The 15,837-nt window shown below is 29.6% G+C and overlaps 1 protein-coding gene across 2 annotated transcripts; it reads right to left on the bottom strand.

Annotated features, from left to right (window-relative positions):
* Positions 1 to 3,668: 3,668 nt before the first annotated feature.
* On the bottom strand, positions 3,669 to 14,021 carry LOC149889532 (Golgi-associated plant pathogenesis-related protein 1-like). Of its 2 annotated transcripts, none has more exons than XM_090085928.1 (5): positions 13,951 to 14,021; positions 11,359 to 11,507; positions 8,064 to 8,494; positions 3,979 to 7,456; positions 3,669 to 3,894 (listed from the first exon to the last, which is right to left on the bottom strand). In XM_090085928.1, the coding sequence occupies exons 4-5, from the start codon at positions 4,567 to 4,569 to the stop codon at positions 3,763 to 3,765; spliced, it is 723 nt and encodes a 240-aa protein (XP_089942054.1). In that variant the 5' UTR covers positions 4,570 to 7,456; positions 8,064 to 8,494; positions 11,359 to 11,507; positions 13,951 to 14,021; the 3' UTR covers positions 3,669 to 3,762. The 2 variants fall into 2 exon arrangements, with proteins under 2 accessions (XP_089942054.1, XP_089942055.1); XM_090085929.1 differs by lacking the exon at positions 13,951 to 14,021 and adding an exon at positions 13,465 to 13,530.
* Between the last annotated feature and the right edge of the window lie 1,816 nt (positions 14,022 to 15,837).

Genomic DNA, 15,837 nt, shown 5'->3' with positions numbered 1-15,837 from the left:
GATTATAAAAGGAATACGCGGTGGAATTAGCATGATTTCAAACCGACTTGGAACTTCAAACAATAAATACATGGGCGATTCGTGCGACCCTAACAAATTGTCTAAATTCATACAGTACTTAGACGCTAAAAACTTGTACGGATGGGCCATGAGCAAACCTCTTTCCACTCGCGGTTTCGAATGGATGATCGAAGACGAGCTTTTAAATTGGAAATCCATGCCATGTATTTTAGAAGTCGATTTGGATTACCCTAAAAATCTTCACGACGAGTATAACGATTACCCTTTGGCTCCTGAAAGAATGACCATCAACAAAGTAGACAAGCTCTTTTTAAATTTAAACGATAAAAAGAATTATGTCATCCATCATAAAAACCTGAAACTGTATGAGCGATTGGGGCTGATAATTACAAAGGTACATAGAGGCATTAAATTTGAGGAAAGCCCTTGGATGAAACGATACATTGACCACAACACCGATTTAAGAACAAAAGCCACCAACGACTTTGAAAAGGAATTTTTCAAAAGTGATGAACAGTTCAGTCTTTGGAAAAACCCTGGAAAACATTGAAAAGCATGTTGACAAACTGGTGACGAAAAGGGAAGAAGCTACAAAATTAGCCTCCAAGCCTAATTTCGAAAGATACACTAAATTCGATGAAAACTTAATCGCTATGCACATGAAAAAAACAAAACTCTTTTACAACAAGCCCATTAATGAAGGAATGTGCATCTTTTACAACAAGCCCATTAATGAAGGAATGTGCATCTTTTACAACAAGCCCATTAATGAAGGAATGTGCATCTTGGATATAAGCAAAACTTTGATGTTTAAATTCCATTACGACTACATCAAGCTAAAGTACAATGATCGTGCAAAGCTGCTCATGACAATTACAGACTTCCTCATTTACGAAATCGAAACAGAAGATTTTTACAAAGACATTGCTGGTGACGTTGAAAGCAGATTTGACACGAGCGATTTCGATAAAAACCACTCTGCCATTCAAGCGCTGGTGTAAACAAAAAGGTCATCGGAATGTTCAAAGACGAAACCGGAGGAAAAAAAATTGAAGAATTTGTCGGACTACGGTCTAAACTGTACTCTTACAAGATCCATAAAAAAGAACACAAAAGATGCAAGGGGATCAAGAAAAATGTTGTCCAAAAAAAATATAACACAAAGATTACAAAGACTGTCTCGAAACTAAAAAATCTCAGAACAATGAATGTCATACGCTCCCATCTGCACAAAATTTACACCGAAGAAATTAACAAAGTCGCACTCAGCGCCGACGACGCTAAAAGAATCATTTTACAAGACGGAATTCACACGCTCGCTATAGGACATTACAGATTAAAAACAACACAATAATGTAAACACAATAATTTCGAAGGAATTAATTTACCCAATGAAGCTCTCACCAACTTTCAATTGATAAAGACGGTAAAAAAGCTAAAGATAAAAAAAATTAGCGGTGTTTTTGTCAGAGACGAATTGCCTAAAAAGCCAAGGAAAAAAGAATGCGGAATTGTTAATACGGGGGATTTGAGCACAAACGGTTTTCATTGGGTGTGCTGGTACAAAGACGGCGGCAAAAAATACTTCTTTGACTCTTATGCTGCTTTGACTCTTATGCGAAAGGGTTCAGTTTGGTGACACTTCTTATTGTGGTCACTTGTGTCTTTACGTTTTGAAAAAATTGGATGAAGGGAACAACTTTCAAAGCGTCGTCAATACTTTGTGGTAATTCCAGTTAGCTGCTTGGTCCTAATTCACCCTTTTCAAGCATCCCCTTTTTAGGTGTAATTCTATAACATTGTTTCATTACATCACCGCACGTAATGAAAATGTGGTTACATTAGGACCTGAAATGCACATAAAAAAGTTAGCGCGATAAAATTGCTACAAAAAATAAAAATGAGCTAGAACTCATGTCCACGGAAACCCTCCATTTACGGAAAAAAATATTCATGGTTACATTATGGTCGAAATGAAAATGAGCCAGAACCCGATATTCCTAGTAGTAACTCATACTATTTTTAGACTCAATTATACTTTTATTATACTCAAATATATTATTATACTCAATTATATTATTATTAGACTCAATTATACTATTATTATACTCAAATATATTATTATACTCAATTATATTATTATTAGATTCAATTATATTATGATTAGACTCAATTATATTACTATTAGACTCAATTATATTTTTATTAGATTCAATTATACTATCATTAGACTCAATTATATTCTTATTAGACTAAATCATACTATTTTTATACTCAATTATATTATTATTAGACTCAATTATATTATTGCGTACATCTAAGCGAAGGTGAGGTCCTCACTATATTGTTGATTTTAAAATGTTTAAAATTTTTTTATTAACAAATGACCTAAAAAATAATCCAGGAACTCTACAAAGTTATAAGTAGCTCCCAGAACCACAATTATCTTTAAAATTGTGGTTCTGAGAATTACTTAAAATTTTCTTCCGGAAGATTTTGTTATTTCTGATTTTTGAACGTTGTGTTTCTTTTATTACTTTTAAAGCTCAAATCTATTTAAAGAACATCATCTTTCCATGGAATCATGGAAGCATCAGTTTTAAATAATTCAAGGGTATCAACAGCACCTCCATCAACCTTTACATTATGAACATATCAAACACCAGCCTAAAGTAGTTTCTGAAAGCCTACTCGAACTAAATATTATTGTATCCATGATACAATGATACTTCAATTGGTTTTGTGGAATTTTATCAAATAACCATGGTTGAAGTCATTTAACTCATTTGATTTGAATTCGCTTTTGTGAAACAGCCATAAATGATAAATAAATTGGTTGGTTCTACCACTGCTTAGCAGTGGTAGAACCAACCAATTTATGCGCCAAATCACTTCATAAATTAAATTAATAAAGCATAAGTTGTTCGAGCAAATATATGAACTACTTGCTTCTGCATGAAACATTATTCTTATTTACTTTCCTTTCACATGTGCTTTCACTATCTCATGTAAAGTAGTCCCATTGCTTCCAACAGCTTTCAAATTATTTTCAGTGTTGTTAATATCTCTAGAAACCCCAAAATATGTTGACAGAGACACAGTCTCAACATATTTTGTTACTCGCATGTCGTACAAAATATGTTTTGGTACTTGTATCTCGGTACCGTAAAAAAGTTATTTGTTTCTTTTCAGATATTTGACATGTTACTAAACCTTGGTTGACTACTAACTTTTGGTTGGCTACTAACAATTGGTTGGAGCTACAAAAGTCAATTTTGCTAGAACCTTTAAAACCTTGAAGAGGTATAGCACTGAATAAGCCTTTTTTTTGGAAGATTTTACTAGCAATTATGATTGCACCATAATTCTTTACACTCATGCTGTAACTAATTCTGCCTTTAATAATTTTGCTACTAAATTTTCGGTAAAATTTTTGACAAACTTTTATGATTTACTATTACTCTAACCCAGCAAACATCGAGTCTTAAAAAGACGTCTTCTAGATGTATAAAAAACGTTTAATACGTCTAAAAGACATATTTAAGACGTCCTTTTTAGACTAAATGTTTGCTAGGAAAATTCTAAGAGTTTAATTTTTTGTTAAAATTTTTTTGGTTGTAAGTTTCTGCGGAAAAAAATACAAGTTGTTGGTTAAAATTTTTTAATTACCGAAAAAAGCAAAACCATGTTCGGTAATGTTAAATAAAAAAAACACCATAAAAAGATTTTCCCAATAAAAAATTAATGATTCAGCACATTATCTTTATGCTGCCCATATTTATTACCAGGTGGATAATAGTTACATACTACAATGATTCTGTATCCTATATATGCTGCTCCACATCCAATCTGCTTTGTTGATTTCCACACCAACTGTAAAAAAAAAACTTACTAATTTTAGTATTAATGCCAAAAAAAATTTTATAACTACATGATTAATTTTTAAAATGCACATACCTGCGTAAAATGTCCAACAACGGGGCCGAACTTATTAATCTGTTCACCAGTTGCAAAATTATAGTTTTTAACCTCGCTGTACCATTCTTTGACAGCAAGATCGGCTCCAGCCGGTCCTCTGGGGTCGAACGTAGTATATAAGTTTTCTCCGAGATCCTGAGCATTACTCTGTTCAAACTTATATGTTGCAGCCAACTGGTTTGCCCATCGCTGTGCAATTTGACTGATAGCTAAATTTATGGTTAGCGGTTTTGCCGAATGAAATGCGCGAAAATAGTTATGTTGCTGAAGCATCATGTTTTGAAAATCAATTGTAGATTGCGTTGTCAATAACGATGGAGAATAATTTTTACAGAGGCACTTGCAACTGGCTTTATTAAAACGACTCCCTAAATTTGCAACAGAGTAAGCTCCGCAAGATTTTGAAGCCGCAAAGGCTTTTTTATCAAGACAGAGCTCATCGCATTTACTGCTAAATTTAGTGCAGTCGCCATTATCAGGGATAATCTTGAAAATATCATCTTCTGCAGAAAAATCAGCTTTGGCTATAACCACATGCACTAAAAGAATTATCAGCAATTTTGTCTGCATTTTTGGATGAAATTCAAATAATATAAAAAAGTTATCTTTTTAAAGACTTTGTAATTGATAGGTGAATAAATTCATATTAAACTGACCAATCAACATTTGTCCTCAATTAAACATGAAAAGCAAATAGCTTTTCACAAGTCCTTCAAATTGCCCAGCTGCGTGGAATTACTTAGCGAAATATTTATATTCCCCTTCCTTAACAACTCATTTTTAACTTAAAGACAATTTTTTCGTTCACAATTGTAACTAGCGTTGGATAAAAGGGTCTATAAAAACGCTGTCTGACAAAGTTGAGAACCCATAAAAGTGTGTAATCGGTCTTAATTTTAATAAGTTGATAAATTTAAACTGAAGATAAAATAGTACATGATTTAAAATGTCTTTTAGGCTTTTTTTAAATGAAGTATTCAAATTTCTATTACGGGAAAGAGTCAAAGGATGGTCTCCTTAAAAACTAAATTGAGCCTCTTACTTAATTAAGCTGCTTACTTACTTAATTAAGCTATTTTTTAGGAGTTTAAACGCCCAGGAAGTAGCTAACAGAGTTCATTTAAAACTCCTCATAAAATGGCATGACATTGTTTTATTAATCAGTGAGGATTGTATGCAGTTCCTGAAATTGTTTTGACCATTCCAATAGCATGCTAGTCGCGACATCGTGTTATAAGTAGAACTTGATATTACTTCGGACTTCTGTCATGAATATAAAAAAATTTTTTCATTCTCAAACCTTTTTGCCGGAAATATTCTACAGACTTTTAAGCGTTTATTGAAAGCTCGCTCCTGAAGATCATTGTTTCTTAGTGTATTCACTGTGCTCTTTACAGGAAGAAGCTTAACAGTTGATTTAATTGCTTTCTGCAGCAATACTCGTAGCAACTTGATTGTTTGAATACGTGGTGATGTGGGTGCAAGATAAATTTTCAATTTCTCCGCAGATTTAAATTCCTAATATTGGGAGCAATTTTTTGTTTTAACTTTGTTTTCTTATCACACTCACAGTACAACTTTCCCTCTGACTTATTTTCGTTTTAACACCTTTCTTGTTCCTATTCTTTCCGAAAGGAAGAAAGTTAAAATTGTAAACTTTAAAATTTTCAGTTCTAACTTAAAGATGTATATCGAGTGGAAATTTCATTTGACTATGCTAATACCATTTGAAGTAATGCTTAAAATGGTATCAATAATAATCACAATAACACAACACTAAAAACTAATGTTTTTTACTACCGTAAAACATTCAAGCGTTTCTTAGTTACAAACATTAGCTTATCGTTTTTTAAATATTTGTAGTGTAAAAAATGTGTATTTATTTAACATATTTGATAAAATACTAGGCTCTACAAAAAGAGCATGATGTAAGTCATGGCATGAAAAAAGCTGAAAGAAAGATTGATTTAGAACCTAAATGGTTAAAGATCTGCACCATCTGTATGATGCGTAGACGATCTGTGACTATTTATTATTGAATGTTATACTTAAAGTGTCAAAGTATTTTTCTTGTCTTTTTCTTGATTGGATTGACAAAAAGCATAAAACCTTACAATTTAAATATTACATTAAATGGAAATTTCAGAAAAATACATTTGGAAGGTATTTGAAGAGCCTAGATTTATGCCTATTACTCCTTGGTGAAATATCCTTTTACGTGAACCATAGGAAACTTTTACATGTGTTTGTTCGGGTATCTTCATTGACCCAATATAGGAAAATGGCAACTGCATAATTTCCTTATTGAGAACAATATCGAAATAAACGCAATATACCGTCATTTTTGGGCCCGAACATACGTGTAATACAGTACGATCAGTGCTTTCAATTTTAATTTCGGTGAACTGACTAATGTTACTACTTTTAAAAAAGAATCGTTTTAATCATGTACTGAAGTCGGACCTGTTGTTGAAGAATTACTCTTGTTTACCTAAAATGTAAGTACGACCCCTTCGGGAATGGTCTAGCCTTGCGATAGTGGTACAAAAAGAGTCTTGTTTTGTTCGGAAAAAATTATACTCAGACAATATCTTCGCACATTTTCGCTATTATTCTTGACCACTTCGCACATCTTTGCTATTCTTATTGGTTTGTTATTTATTTCAACTTTAAATTTTTTGTTTTTTTCTGAAATGCAGCAATTCTCTGTAAAATCTGGTCCGTAGAACACTTTAATAAGGTTTTCATTTTCACTTTAATACAGAACACTTTATAATTTAAACTTTGTAATTTAATACTTTATAAGTTAAACACTTTAATAAGATTTTAAGCGAGACAACCAATTTTTGTGATATTAGAGTAGATGCAATTTGAAGTGAGGTGTTAACTTTCTTTTTCGCTTCAACATTTCGATTTGTTACACCGTACCACCTGCAACCACCTGCAACCACCTGCAGCAAATAAAATGCGCAAAAGATTAATGTCTTTCAAAACAAGACGTAGTGGTTTAAGTGATCAATATGAAGTACTGATCAATTTTCAAAATTGTGCTTCTTCATATTGATCTAAAAGCGTCAAAATTTGGATAAACCACAATCTGCAATAACTAAAAAAGTGCACCAGCGGGTAATCTCATGCAAACTTTTCCTTCACCTTACTTATCTTCTCTGCGTTGCAAACACTGACGCCATTCAAGATTGCTCTATCCTCAGAAGGCTTCCTTATATTAACTGTATATTTGGAGATGGGAGTATTAAAAAAAGGTTTCTGTTTAACTCACCGATATCAATAGTACTGTTAAAGGCACCTTGTGCTCTATAGACCAAATTAAGGTTTAGAATTAGTGAAATGGAACTTACCTATGAAGCTTTTAATGAAGCTACTTAAGCAGGTTATTCAAGGGCTTTCTTTTTATACATACCTACGTCAGAGTTTATATCCTCCTTCAATGGCTCATCTAAAATGAAAATAAATAAAAATTTTTATTAGTTTTTTAAATAATATAGTAAATATGCATTAAAGGTCTAATTCATGTTATATTCTTGTATTTAAAACTGCTATTGTTTATCAAAGGAATTATTTCAGGATATCATTATAACCACTTGAATACTTTCCAAGATATAGATTACATTTCAATGAAGTGTATTAATATTATTACAATTATTATTATTATTATTGTTATTATTATTATTATTATTATTATTATTATTATTATTATTATTATTATTATTATTATTATTATTATTATTATTATTATTATTATTATTATTATTATTATTATTATTATTATTATTATTATTATTATTATTATTATTATTATTATTATTATTATTATTATTATTATTATTATTATTATTATTATTATTATTATTATTATTATTATTATTATTATTATTATTATTATTATTATTATTATTATTATTATTATTATTATTGTTATTATTATTATTATTATTATTGTTATTATTATTATTATTATTGTTATTATTATTATTATTATTGTTATTATTATTATTATTATTGTTATCATTATTATTATTATTATCATCATCATTAAAACATACCCTTTTCATTTCCAAAGATAGAAAATTATCGAATTAGACCAACGTCATTTTCACCATCAGCTATCATCTTAGAAAAAAGATTCAAAACTGTAGTTGTATTTGAAAAGAGTATTCTTTCGTCTATCATGAAGATGAGATTGAATTTATTGTTTTCTATTTGAATATTTTTAATTTGGCAATTTATCCATTTATCTGTATAAAGACCATTCAAAATACTATTGTTTTCCGTCACATTGAACCTTGAACTTGTAATTTAATTAATATGTTTTCAGTTTTGTTCACAAATTCACATTTTTAACTTTACAAGCTTAATGGTGTCCTCATCTGAGTGGTATATTTTTATATCAAATTTCAATGTCCAATTTCCTTTATTCATTATTTGGTGTTCAAAAATGTCATTTAACGGCTTTCGAGTGTTGCAACAAAATAACCTAAATAAAAAAGTTTGAGTTATAATTCTTATAATTAGATTTTTTATAAACTCTTTTGATGGATATGTATCACTAACAAATACTTTGACATTATTATAATCAAGAAACCATTTATCATCAAGGTGGTAACTATCATTCATAAGTTATGGAAATGATAAATATTATTCTCAATTTCAAAACATTGTTATCAAGCTTCTGACTTCATAGCAACGTTATGCCAACTGTTGTTTTTCAATCAATTGTAAAAGGGTTTGCGCTGAATTTTGAAAGTGATTGATATGTAATAAAATTAATTTCTTTTTTATTAATTTCTATAGCAGGACCAAAAAATACTTTTTTGAGTTTGAGCCATAAAGGGCAATAACTTTACCATTTGCACTTAGATTGATATTTATATCAAATGATATAAAATACTCTTTCATCAAATATGGTAAAACAACAGCAACAATACATTCGCCAATTTTTGTGTCATACATACATACATACATACATACATACATACATACATACATACATACATACATACATACATACATACATACATACATACATACATACATACATACATACATACATACATACATACATACATACATACATACATACATACATACATACATACATACATACATACATACATACATACATACATACATACATACATACATACATACATACATACATACATACATACATACATACATACATACATACATACATACATACATACATACATACATACATACATACATACATACATACATACATACATACATACATACATACATACATACATACATACATACATACATACATACATACATACATACATACATACATACATACATACATACATACATACATACATACATACATACATACATACATACATACATACATACATACATACATACATACATACATACATACATACATACATACATACATACATACATACATACATACATACATACATACATACATACATACATACATACATACATACATACATACATACATACATACATACATACATACATACATACATACATACATACATACATACATACATACATACATACATACATACATACATACATACATACATACATACATACATACATACATACATACATACATACATACATACATACATACATACATACATACATACATACATACATACATACATACATACATACATACATACATACATACATACATACATACATACATACATACATACATACATACGTACGTACGTACATACATACATATAAAAAAAACGTCTTTAAAACTGCTATTGAAAGAACAGTTTTACCTGAAGTAAATTCGCTATATGTGATATCAAAAATAGTTTATCCTAATGTTACAAATACACTTTTATAGTTGCAAAGCCCCATTCTAAATAATTTTTAAGACTGCTTATAATGAGATTGAGAAGCAACGAAAAAGATAAGAAAGTACAAAATACTGATAAAAAGTTTTTTATCAATTTAATTTGACAGTTATCTCCTATCATTCATTGCACCCAGGCAATAGACACAGATACATGAACATACATGACACAGTTACACAAAGTTATGAAAATTTATTAAACGGTAAAATTGTTTAAAACCCCTTTAAAAGTGTCCGGTTTGTTTAAGTAAATGATTTAAAGCAAATTTTCATGGCTGAAAGGCTTTTAAGATTTTTACACAAAAAATATTACTTTAATTTCTATGCAGACACCTTGAAGGTCATAACTTGAGCATCCAATAACTGGGCTCTGAACTGTTGATAACTTTTTCAATAGTTTTAAATAAGCGAAAAGAGCTCCATTTTCTTCAGGATGATCGAAAATATATGATAGAGTATACCTTCTATTCAAGTAACTTAAAGGTTCATTGAGAAAACTTTTCGAAAAAATTTTCGATCTTGAATTTGTTCATCTCTTACCATCTCCATAATGTTAAGAGCAGTTTGTTTTAACTTTTTATCCCCTTCGTTGAGAAGAGTAGCCATGTCTATAAGAGTTAGTTGACGTTGAATGCTGAGAGAGCTATACAATCGAATAAAGGTGCTACATTTTTCTAAAACCTGATTAGATTTGTTGTTGAAGCCTCCAACCTCGCAGCATTCATGAATAAAATCTTAAAGAACGTTTTTTCTTTTTGATTTTCATCTAAAATGAGTGAATGAAAGTTTAAAACAGATGATGCAATTGATTGGTAGAGGTTTTGAATACCTTTTGTTTCTCTCTTTAGTTGATCAATTTGACTGTCTCTCTTTAGTTGATCAATTTGAACTGCCTTAATGATTCTAAAAAAGATCATCGTCATTGCCAATTAATTGCAATTTCAATCACGATTATGATTATAGTTGTACATAACGCAACGACTATCATCAATAGTAATGTTCTTAAATATTAAACAACATATAATTTTTTCTTATTTATTCTCACTTAATATTTATTTAAATTTTCGTTTTTCGCTTTTCAAATAAGTAAACAAACGCCTACTAAATTTTTAACTTTGTTTGAAATTTCCATTACTACTGTATTACATGTGCTACATGAAAATTAAAACAATTAAAATCAAAAATTGCTTTTGGTAGTATTTAGACAAGTAATTCTCTTTGCACGTACTGACTTTCATTGGTAAAAGGTGTACAACAAGCCACATTTCCTAACAGTTGATTGGCAATTGCTTTTAAAATTGCAAATTAAAAACTGAACAGCCTTACATTTATCACAATTTTCAAAACGACGTTTACTTTTTTTTTACGAAGGAAAACCGAACATATTTTGGTATTACCTTACCCCCTAAAAGTGTGTAAAATGTTACATTAACAAAATTAATATGGGAGATAAACATAGTACGCACCTGTGAACCATTTCTTCTTGACTCTCGTTTGGTTGGCTTGGACAAACAAATCCAGTAAACAAACAAAAAATTGTAGAGAGAAAAGAAAAAATCGCTCCAACCAAATGTTCCAAATAATGGTGCTACACCACAAATGATACCTAACCCACCTAGTAATAAGAAACGGCAATTTTTTTTTTAAAGATTGTATAAAAACATCTTGACAAACGTTGCTCATTCATTTTAAATAGTATATTATATTCAAGTGCTGCATAGCTTTGCTATGAAGCAGCAATTCAGTCATACTCTGGCTTAAAGCATTAAATTTTTCTATTGTTGTATGGCAGTGTTGAGCTCATAATTTTTACAGACTTGAAGAAGCTAAAACAATTCTTTTTGCAAAGATAACTTGCTATGACGGGTACTTGTTTTATCTACTTTAAACAAGAAAAATATCAAGTGATGTTTGAGGACGTTTTGCAGTGTAACGAATTATTTTAAAGTGGAGTTTTGCTCTTAAAATTTTAAAATGAAATTTATAAGTAGAAAGTAAATTTATACCAAGTTCTCATTTTCTTTTTGGGATTCTTCCTGATTTCAAAAAACTTTACTGCATTCTTGAAAAGATATTACATTTTTAATAAAGAAAAAATATATTAAAATTGCTACCCCTCAGCTATATTTAATCAAAAATTCATGACTAAGTAATAAATTTAAGTTCATAACTATTTATTATTATCAATTAAAACATGAAGTTTTTTTTTTACGTAACTAACAATTGTACTAAAAAAAATCAGAAATCTAAAATGGTGAGAGTCATGTAGAAATCTAAAATGGTGAGAGTCATGTCTTGCTTTTCATGGAGTTGCGCTTATTTAACTTTTTCTTTTTAATTCAAGAAATATATATATATATATATATATATATATATATATATATATATATATATATATATATATATATATATATATATATCAAAAAAGGTAATTGAAAGATTATAAAGAACTGTACTTTAATAAATTAGTATAAATTAATTTTATTTGTCATTGGTAGACAATTCGGAATCTTCTGAGCAACTAAAAGTTTTTATTATATTTTCTGAAACAAAAAATTTTTATTATATTTTCTGAAAAAGTTCCTTCCAAAAAGAGTTGGATGAAAATTTTTTACTATATTATCTAAGCACTCTTACAGATGAGTCATCTAAATCTTTGGTTGAACAATTAAAAAGTTTTTAAAAATCTTTGGTTGAACAATTAAAAAGTTTGTAAAAAAGAAAAAAAAATTGAAGTTAGTTCCAATAACACAACCATAAATTTTATTTTGATTAAAAATTTGTTTGTTTGAAGCTACTCACAAAAGATCTCATAATTTGGAAATGCACTTTTTGTCTATCACTATGCAACTTTTTGTTTGTAATGTAGTTTTTATCTGTAATGCACTTTTTGTCTATCTAATGCACTTTTTGTTTGTAATGCACTTTTTTCTAATGTTGAGGCTGAATGAGCATTTTACTTCAACTGGTTTTTTTTTTTTTTTACAAAATTTAGAACTGGTTTGACAGACAGTCATTTAAATGCAATAGTTTTCTTAAGAAGCTGCTATATGTCACAAAAATAACTTCAGTTCAAGTCCTATTTAAACAAAAATAAATATTTTAACTAGTTAAGTAATTTTGATATCCAAAGAAATACAGAGAATTGATGGAAAAATTCTAAAATCAGGTATTCCCTTTTTTAAAGAACTTTCTCGGGAGAGGCATTAAAATTCTCCGTCCCCCCCCCCCCCCCCCCCGAGAACAAAAAAAGTCCAGATATTTGAACCCTCATTCATTTGACTGGGTTTAAAACAATAAAGCACACATGACTGAGTTAAAACATTGAATAAAATTTTATTGGTTGAAAAAGAATATACTTGTTAAACCAGTTCTTTTGGAATTGATTAAAGGGATTTGCAAGTTTGGTCCCATCAAATTTTTAAAATTTGTTTAAACTCATCGTTCACAATATTAGCATTATTTTTGTTTGATTTTGAAGAAATTGAAGGATCTAATAGTCCTGTCTTATTAACAAACGTTGCTGTTGTCTATGCTGGTTTCGTTATAAACTCCAATGCTGCTCGACTCACTTTTTGTCCTGAGATTTTTTGAATTCTTGTTTTGTGATGTATTGATAGTAGCTGATTAATCAACACTAAAACAAACACCTATGTATTTCCAAAAGATAAGTATACTAAATAAATATAGTAGTTAAATATACCTAATTATTTTTACCCTTTTAAGATGCCAAAGTACGAGGAACTCGTTTACCTGCAAGGTTTTCATTTCTTTCAAATTTTTACACAAGTAATCAAATCGCTGCAACCTACTATGGTATGTTGCGGTGAGGTTTTTATTACATAACGATTTTTCAAGATTTAATACTCATTGAAGCTCAGTAGTCATTGATCACTAAAACGCTAAAAGTATTTCTTTTTCTTTGATGCCATGAAATATTATTTCACTACTCGCTTGAGAGAATTGTCAAAAAGTATATAAAAAAAAAAAACACCTAAAAATGAAGCATTCTGAAAATATTGTATCGGTTTTTGTAATTGTTTTATTAATTTGGTTACCCTGTTTTCCATGTCTTGTTAAAAAAGGAGAAAACTTTCTTTCTCTTCTGCTGTAAAAACCGGCGGTTAAAGTTATATATAGCAATAGAGCAATATCTGTCAGTGCTGGTTAAACTTTAAAACAAAATTTGATACGTAGGCCGTCCGATATTTTTCTAGAAAGACAAATAGCATTGGCCGACATGAATTTTTCTACAAATACATGCATGTCAAAATGTTGTAGAACACGATGGTAGATGAAAGAAATAGTATAGGTTTGATTGTCTAGATCATCATAGTTTTCTGTAATTTACAGAGATATAAATTTCTAATATATGTATGTGACTAATGTAAATAGTGGTATTTTTAATTCTATGTTATATATACTTTCTTACCTCTGTCAATTTATCAAACAGTTTGTTTAATTTATTAAGCTTTATTATAACGATACTCAGTTAAATACGATGTAAATAATGCCGATTAAATGCTTTTATGTTTGTTTAAATGATTGAAACTTTTGTGTTAATTTGTAAATGCTTCTTGATATATTGCACTGACTATCGTAGTTCAAGTGAGTTCATAAAAAGTTTTTAACAGTTTTGAAATAAATTGCTACATTATAACAGTAAAATTTAATGTTTTTAAACTACACAATAACCCATGGGCGAAATTGTGTTAACAATCCAGACCATTTTTGTAACATTTGTGGTGAATTTATTTTTAAAGGCGAAGCAAGGTTCATTATATTGAAAATCAGAGCTGTATATTATGATTACTTTAAAATGAAGTTAAGGGATCAAGATAAGACATTTGCACACCAAAATATGTGTATAAAGTGTACCTCTAATCTAAATGGTCATATGGAAAACTGAAAAAATTTCCTCTTTTAATCCCTATGGAATGGTGTGAACAAAAAGATCACGTCACTGATTGTAATTTTTGCTTGACAAAGACGACACAATTTAGTAAAAAGACTGCTCACTGTAATGTCTATTCTGATTTACCATCTGCGAAGAGAAGATCCACCTGTACCAACACTGGGTAGTTGTGTTGTTACTATTGATGATCAGGAAAAGTCAGGTTTTAAACGAACTCAGTAAAAATGAAGACGAGGAGTGGCTGTCTGATTATAAGCCTAAGACAATCACCTAGACACAGCTAAAGTTGTTTGGAACAAGACTTGGATTATCAAAATAGGATGCGTGTTTTCATCCATACGAATGTAGAGAATGATTGGTGGTTGTTCATCAAAGACGGCCATAAAATTTTCTTCGGTTCTTCCACATGTGAGCAATTTATATTTATCTATCCCCATAGCATACACAATAACAGTGAAAGAATCCTATGAAACTACGAAATTTGTTTTACAGTTAGTCCATTATGAGAGGCTTCAATGGAGAGCTTGCACAAATCTGAAAGTCATTGTATATTTTTTAACATTAACATATACAAATACCAATACAGATAATAGCACTTAATTAAAGTCATTCAAATGTTTCTTTTCCTTACCAGTTTTGAACTCGCGGCCTATATGAACTGTTCTTACTTGAACTGTTTAACTGTTTATAGTGCGGTCTATATGAACTGTTTTTTTTTATATTTTTTCCAATAACCTCTGTTTTCAAATCCTTCTCTAAATTCTTTATCATAAAACTCTCCCCGAAAAAGGAGAGAGCCCTCAAAAGTTTCTCATAAAAGAGGAGAATCTCTCAAGGTTTCCTCATAAAAAATTTCCCCTTAAAATCTTCAAAAAATTTTTTCATAAAATGAATGTTTTTTTTTTTAATTCTCCTATAGACAATGGATTTTTTTCATCAAGTTTGTTTAGTACTTGTTGTTTCAACTTCTGAGTCATAGTTCTTTCGATTAGCCTTTGTCTCAGAATGACTACAGAAGATTTTTTTAAAC

Source organism: Hydra viridissima, unplaced genomic scaffold (assembly GCF_058129835.1).
Source record: "Hydra viridissima isolate aposymbiotic clone 2 unplaced genomic scaffold, HvirCarnegie_v1 scaffold_4, whole genome shotgun sequence".
NCBI classification, from domain to species: Eukaryota; Metazoa; Cnidaria; class Hydrozoa; order Anthoathecata; family Hydridae; genus Hydra; species Hydra viridissima.
This window is presented reverse-complemented; position numbering and strand designations above follow the sequence as displayed.

Excerpts from the sequence above, each read along its gene's own strand:
- LOC149889532 (XM_090085928.1), bottom strand. The coding sequence starts at position 4,569 with ATGCAGACAAAATTGCTGATAATTCTTTTAGTGCATGTGGTTATAGCC. Across the intron at positions 3,895-3,978 it reads TTGTTGGACATTTTACGCAG|TTGGTGTGGAAATCAACAAA; the intron begins GTATGTGCATTT and ends TTTTTTTTACAG.